General features: G+C 44.0%; 1 protein-coding gene across 1 annotated transcript; it reads right to left on the bottom strand.

The window, feature by feature from the left end:
* Positions 1-692: 692 nt before the first annotated feature.
* On the bottom strand, positions 693-3,480 carry hey1 (hes-related family bHLH transcription factor with YRPW motif 1). Its single transcript, XM_063898523.1, has 5 exons — positions 3,320-3,480; positions 3,118-3,193; positions 2,916-2,999; positions 2,683-2,764; positions 693-2,391 (listed from the first exon to the last, which is right to left on the bottom strand). Exons 1-5 carry the CDS (start codon positions 3,403-3,405, stop codon positions 1,733-1,735), a joined length of 987 nt encoding a protein of 328 aa, XP_063754593.1. The 5' UTR covers positions 3,406-3,480; the 3' UTR covers positions 693-1,732.
* Positions 3,481-7,389: the final 3,909 nt, after the last annotated feature.

The following is a 7,389-nucleotide window of genomic DNA, read 5'->3' as shown; positions in this document are numbered from 1 at the left end:
CCTTGTGATTTTGGCTGCAGTGAAGCTTACATCACCACCTGGCTCTGCATCATCTTCAGTAATTAAATAAAAAGGTTAAGTAGAATGACGAAAGTGATAAAAGGGGAAAGAGAGAGTGTACACTCTTGAAGAATAGATGAAAGAGCAAGGGATATTTTGGCGAGTGTGTACACTTTTGGGGTGACGGCATGAAGGAGCCGAGAACAGGAGGTGCAGCTGGTGCTGGCTGAAATGATGGCAAAGGGACAAAACAGTCTGCACACTTCCTTTCTCACACTCTTTTTCAGTCCTCTCTCTTCTTTGATCCCTCTGTCCCATTTTTTCTTCCCCCTTTCCCTTCTTATCCCACTTCATGCTCCATCCATCCTTCCTTTCCTTCTTCATTCTCTTCCAACCTTCCCTCCCTCCTTCTTTCCTCCTCCTCTAGTTCCCACGCAGCACATGGGGCCAGCCGGGCTGCTATTGTCCAGGATATCCCCTCCTTGTTAATGGTTTCCTGTGCACACACAGAGGGCTGCTGAGAGAAACAAGCAGCCTCATCTGATACCAGGCGTCACCACGTACTGCACACGCATGCGCATGCACAAACACACACACACACACACACACACACACACACACACACACACACACTTGAACAAACAGACGTAATAATGAACAAACGCATACAAAGATGCTGATAAAGCCACAGGTGATTTAACATAACTGTTTTTATTACAGGGAAGTTGTCATTACCACCAGCAACAACTTATAAAAAGAGAAATATTGGATTTGTCAGTGCTTGCTTGTGCTTTGTACAAACATAAAATTAACAAACTCAGTGATATTAAGCAGGAGAGACCATAACATCAGGTGTAAGGCCGAATTTTATTGCCTTGTTTTGCTGCAACTACTGTGACAGATACAAATGAGCTCTGTTGAAAACACAGGTCGATAACCCTGCTACTTTGAACAGGAACAAGAAAACAACTGGTGGACAAGGTAATAAAAATCCCCCAGGCATCGTGAGAAATTACAAAAACTGAACAGCTGGTAGAAACATGTGTGAAGTCTCAGTTAAGAACAGGATTTACTGTAGAAAGGAAACATTACTTAGGGAGGAAAGCTTAAACAATAAAGGCACCACATGAACATCAGAGGTTGTGGGTAAATATTGTTTATATGAAGCAAGCTGGTAGCTAACTTCTGTTCCAGTGTTTAGTCAAACAAACACCTGGTTTCGGTTATTCCACCCCATAAAATGCTGTAGAAAGGCGGTGACTCTCAACCACCTCGAGCCCTCCCTTCACACTCCCCTCGCTGTATGTAACCAGGGCATCGACACAGGGTTTTTCAACGCAGAGGGCAAACAAAGGGAGGGGGGGGGGCAGTTTCACCCAGGAACTTGACGGGTGGCGACTGCTTGACCATCTGGAAAAGCCATTCCTGATCGGCTGACAACAGTGGGTGAAACTTCTAAAGGGGGGGCAGGAACTTAGATCAATCACAATAAATCAATCTGGTTGCTTTTAAGTCGTGGTGTCCCTTCTCACTGTTTTTCTCTTCTATACAAAAGTCAATACATTAGCAAGAAAATCCTAGAGCTAGGAGTATCCTCTGCAGGAGGTCAACATCATAGAAAAAAATATTACTTTCTTAATTTGAAAATATAAAGTCTTGTCTTTGAAAGTCCAGCTCAGCTAGGTAGTGAGTAGAGTCTATTTGTAGATAGTGTGGAGCATTTTCATCTCAGTCAGAAAGCTCCTATCTCCATGCCCCAGGGTCTGTAGGGTTTGCCCACACTGGATGTTGGGATCGGGGCGCTAATGGCGGTGGAGGAGGAGATGATGGGGAAGGCGCTGAAGGGGAAAGGGAACGCCGAGAGGGAAGAGAGGAGAGGATTGGAGAGCTTGGACGCTGATGAGACCAAGGCAGGGTGTGGGATGGTGCTGGGAGCCGCAGAGGTGGGGGAAACCCGGATCGGGCCCTGTTCTGAGTGAGGGGTGGCGCTGCCGCTGCGTCTGCCTGGGATGTGAGTCTCTGCACTGGACGAGGATGAAGAACAAGAAGAGGAGGAAGATGTGGATGTAGCTGATAGAGGAGTTTGTGGGCTGCTGGTGGCGCTGCGGGGTAAAGGTGCCAATGTTGCCCCCTGTTGGTGCTGGAGCAGGAGGGGGTGCGTGAGGTGGGCAGGAGGCGACCCGAACGCAGAGCCCCAGGCCAGGTGACTCAGGCCGGAGTGAGCCTCTCTCTGACTGGCGTAGTTGTTGAGGTGGGACACCAGGCGGATCCGCAGAGGGTCTGCACCGTCCAGGCCTTCAATGATGCTCAGATAGCGGGCCGTCTCAGCCAGGCACTCCCTGAAACCCAAACCACGGTAGTCCATTGCCAAGGCATGGGCGTCAAAATAACCTGAGGGCAGAGGAAGAACACAGCAGATTAGTTTAATGTGCTGCAAAACAAGTTTGTCCTGAACTGAGGGATCTTTGTCAGTCATGAATCAATATTAATCAGTCAAAACAAGACGGACCAGATTAAGTTTATTAACAAATGTTCCTCTACATGTCATTTTATGTTTTTCCCTGTTCTCTTTAAGTAAGAGAATAAAGTATTTAATTTCTATTTCCCCCTCTTTAGCATATGAATAATATTTTCAACAAATGAAAGGTGTTTTTCTGTAAAAATAATGGATCCCAGACATACCTTTGCCTCCAGCAGCATGAAGCATTTTCAGATGGTCAACAGTCATCTGCAGAATCTCTGCTTTCTCCAGTTTGGCTGAGCCCTTGAAATGGGACAAAAAGGAGTCAAATTAGATATCAATCTAAATAATACTAATAATACGCGAGCATAAGATGTGTTCAATATTTTTGCAATGTAAAGTTACTTTCCATATGGTCTAAAAAATAAGCAAAGTCGTGTTGCCTGTTGCTTACCTGTTTCTCAAAGGCGCTGGGCACCAGCCTGCGCAGCTCGCTGAGGCTGTTGTTGATCCTGTCACGGCGCCGTTTCTCAATTATCTGAGGAAAGACAAAACATAAAAGTTATGAGTTTTTTTCAGAATACGTGAATATGGACACCACGCACAACATTTTTTAAATGCACGAACTGCTTTTTTCAACAAATAAATGTACTTACTCCTCGACGCCTTTTCCTCGCCTGCACCTGAGTAGATGTTGAGGGAGACATGGACCCAAGAGGAGAGCTCATGTTCCTAAAAAGAGACGAAACAGTCAATACCTCGTTGTTTTTTGACAATACTTCATACATATGAAAGCACTTTTTTTGGGTGTTTTAACCCTTTCGTCTGAACCACTTTAAGAGGAACTACTAAACTTACCCATTCTCATCGGCGCTCTCCTTCTCCACCTCAATAGTCTCATCCAGCTCGCTGTCCGAGGAGCTAAAATCGTGATTCCTTTTCATTTTGTCGGTCCACAATAGTCCTTCAGTGAGTCTGGTTGTTCTGTCTTCTAGTAGTGTGTGTGTCCACGTTTGCCCGAAGAGCCTCTGTTTGAAGCGCTCAGCTTTCCCACGGTGTCATTTCAACGCTAGAGCCGGCCAACGGGGGCGGGGTCACCGGTCAAACCAGCCAATCACAAAGTGGTTGTGGGTTTGAGTGACAGTGCATATGGCCCAAACGCATGCAAGTAGGCTTTGACAAGTCAGAGAGGTAAAAATCAAGAAGACATCTCACTCAATGGATATTAGGAGGTCATTTAAAAGTGTGGCCTATTTATCGGCCTAGAAACGGTACTTGCCATCCATAACTCTTTGAAAAGTTTATATATAGAATAAAAACTACAGCTTAGTTAGGTTACAAATACCTTCCTATGTTTACAAGTAATTCTCTATAAATGTAAAATCAAAAAGAATATTGAAGATTTTTTTATCTATAAATAAATAAAATCCATATTTCAAAAGAACAAACCAAAACCAGTTGGTATTCCCTAGAGTATCCCAAAAATATCGATTAATAAACTATAACAATGCATTTCATGCAAATGAAGCCTTTACATGATGTGTTGTTGGTGTTAACATACACTGTATATATAGCCCATTATTGCCCATTGTACATAAAATACATTTATTTATTGTTAAAGTCAAGGCAAGTCCATTTGTTTGTATACAAACTCTGCTCTTAAATGTCCAAACATTGTCATGTTATTATTTTCAAGTTATTTTTTACTTCATTACCTTGATATAATTTCCTCCTGCATTGTGCCACTCTGGCCTTGCCCCTTTTCTGGAAAAAACTCAACAGGTTCCTATTTCATTGGAGTAATCCATCTTCTGATCGTAGAAGATCTTTGGAGAAACTTTGACAGCGGTCCAATGGACTTTTGGTCCGTGACTGCCCCCACCCATGCCCGCCCCCTCCTCCCCCGTGTGTGTCCCGGTGGTGATGAGGAGTGGCTGGCCGGCTGTCAGCACGCGTTGGCCGTGGGAAAGTTCCCTAACCGGCGCTGATAACCAATCAGAGGCCGGCGGCCGTCTCCGGCGCTGGAATGAATGGAGCAATTGGTCGGGGCGACGGGCGGTCTGCGAGCGAGCGTGTGAACCTGTAATCCAATACTAACTCAGCCCGGGAGCAGAGACTGGGAGCACTGCCGCAACCAGAGGAAGCCACCAAGTCTAATCTTACCCCACAGAGAGACCTCATGCACGGTAAAGACGCTGTGGGGACTTCAATGACCTTCAACAAAAGAGCGTAATGCAATCAAAGCAGCCCTCGACCCTTTTCCCCTGGAGTCTCCACATCATCACCACCACAAGACTGGTGGCTCCTTATAATGGTCACACTCCCCAAATAATTTGACAGAGCTGCTGGTGTGTTTGTATACATGGATGGATCATGTTACTGCATGTGGAGCTAGAGCTCTTCAGTGAAGGGTCTCCTGCAGGGCCTGCACTGTGGCATATTTAAACAACACACTGTCATTCAATATAACCGGGTAGCATCATGTATCATTACATAGCTGAAATCAGATGACATCAACATGAAAAAGAAAAGTGTTACTCAGAAGCACCTTGTCATTTGTTTAGTTAAAATTAAAATGCTTTCCTTAATTCCGCCAGTCAGACATCAGTCACTTGACAGACACAAAATAAAACTCGTCAAAAACGTGTCTTTGCAATCTTACAACTTTGCCTTCTTAAAAATAACCATATTACATTGCATATTAATGGCAATTTATTTAAGTTTCCCACACTAAAAAGCAATGACTGTCATTAGTCAAATTAAAACTTTATTTGACACACATGATTTCAGGAGCTCTTAAAAAAACCAAAACTGGATATGACACCTCCTCAGTTTGACAAACATTGGCTTGTTAACATTGTTTGCAATCCACATTGTAACCAGTTGATACCAGCAGCACACTGACAATAAATCCAACTTGCCCAGCTATCTGAAACAAAACATTTTGTTTTAAAATGTCAGTGAAGGTCACTCCTGTGAAGTATCTCCTCTGCAAAACTGAAGGCCATGAATGAGGCAGGGAAATGTGCGCCGCTGTGTGAAAGTAATATTGCAATATGAACACATCACCATTTATGAAACGTACCATACTCAGGACAGTTTCTGATTTATTACCTTGTGCTTGTAAAAATCAACAGTAAACGATGGTTCACTCACAACTTACACACACACACACACACACACACACACACACACACACACACACACACACACACACACACACACACACACACACACACACACACACACACACACACACACACACACACACACAGTGATATGGTGATTGTTATCAGTGGGAGCCAAAAGCAACCCAAGGCGTGTAATAGTCATCACAGAGAGAGGAGGCTGCCTTGTTTGGTTTATTTGAATGAGAGGAAGCACTTAGGGGCTGTTTTCATCGTATTGTTGTTGCACAGGACAGACACACAGTTGCACTAAGACATTCATCGTAGTTATTATTGGTGTGTGTGTGTGTGTGTGTGTGTGTGTGTGTGTGTGTGTGTGTGTGTGTGTGTGTGTGTGTGTGTGTGTGTGTGTGTGTGTGTGTGTGTGTGTGTGTGTGTGTGTGTGGGAGTTGTGTACTTGTACGTCCCAGTTCATGCAACCTGAAGCCTTTGTCATAATATACACAGGTGTGCTTCCACATTAGTTTCTGACTGTGTGAGTGTGAGTGTTCGGTGTGTGTGTGTGTGTGTGTGTGTGTGTGTGTGTGTGTGTGTGTGTGTGTGTGTGTGTGTGTGTGTGTGTGTGTGTGTGTGTGTGACTAGGGGGAGTGAAAGGGGGGGAGAGAAGGTGGGAGTGAGCCCTCTTGTTGTATTTCAAGTTCACCCAGAGTTCCCACGCTGTTATTTTCTGCACGGCTGTCTTTGTTCTACCGGTCTCATCACATGTTGTGATTAGTAGGGCCTTTCAGGGGCCGCCCTTTGAAGGTGAGGACCCGCTACACGACATCATCAAATCCCAACCCTCCTCATCGTCCTCCCACCCTCCTCCCCTCTTCTCCCGCTTCAAATCAGGCCACCAAACCAACTAAAACTCTGGGCCAAAGTAATCAGTGGTGCTGTGACGGTTCACCTCTGTTGCTCTCTCTACTCTTGTATTCATTTCTCTTAATTCCCCGTTTTCATATATTTGCCTCTGTCTTGTTTTCTTGATCGTTCATCCAATCTTCTCAATCATTCATTGAGATTGAACCCAAATGGTTTCTCTCCAAACCCTGTCTTAAGCTGACAAATTCTCCCAAATAAAAGTCCAAAGGGGAGACATTGAGACATTTCTTTGAAAAGAAAATAATGGATCATCCCGATATTTTTGCCAGAAAATGATACGTCTCGTGTCTGTTGCCTTCTTGCACAAGGACTTGAATTTCAGTTTATTATCAAGCCACAAGTGCGTATCTTTCAGCAACAACATGTCATCAGTGCAGACGTGAATTGAGTCTAGACTGTCTTACCAGAAAAAAATGGTTGGTGTGCACTCAGGCTTTGAAGTAGTTTTAAAGGCGTATCCACCAATAATTTCACTCCAGTGGTGTACACAGTCCATATTTTCTGCAATTACTTCTGCTGCATATATTTTCGCAACGGTCTACATGTCATCAGGTGTTTAGCTGTATAAGTTTGTTTGGATTTGATTTCCTGCAAAGGCCTAGTGTGGATGTACATGACTTCAGTGAGTGTAAATTAAGCTGTGCTGCAGTGCTGACAGAGTGACCTTGATGAATGATGTTGATATCTCGTTCAGGAACTCTCAGTTTCTCCTAAACTAAACAATCTCGTGCTTACTGTTAACTACTTATGCTGTCTCAGGGGTGTCTGCCTCGTGATTTCATTCAAATTGATTTTAATGGAAACAAAACAAAACAAAACACACTCATTAATAATGTTGATTACACAATTTAATCTATACAATAATTGGCTTTGTGT

Source organism: Eleginops maclovinus, chromosome 13 (genome assembly GCF_036324505.1).
Source record: "Eleginops maclovinus isolate JMC-PN-2008 ecotype Puerto Natales chromosome 13, JC_Emac_rtc_rv5, whole genome shotgun sequence".
In the NCBI taxonomy this organism is placed as follows: domain Eukaryota; kingdom Metazoa; phylum Chordata; class Actinopteri; order Perciformes; family Eleginopidae; genus Eleginops; species Eleginops maclovinus.
This window is presented reverse-complemented; position numbering and strand designations above follow the sequence as displayed.

Bases quoted from the DNA above. Each gene is read 5' to 3' on its own strand.
- hey1 (XM_063898523.1), bottom strand. From the start codon at position 3,405: ATGAAAAGGAATCACGATTTTAGCTCCTCGGACAGCGAGCTGGATGAG. The intron at 3,000-3,117 runs GTAAGTACATTT...GTCTTTCCTCAG, and splicing joins CGAGGAAAAGGCGTCGAGGA to ATAATTGAGAAACGGCGCCG. The intron at 2,765-2,915 runs GTAAGCAACAGG...TCCCATTTCAAG, and splicing joins CCAGCGCCTTTGAGAAACAG to GGCTCAGCCAAACTGGAGAA.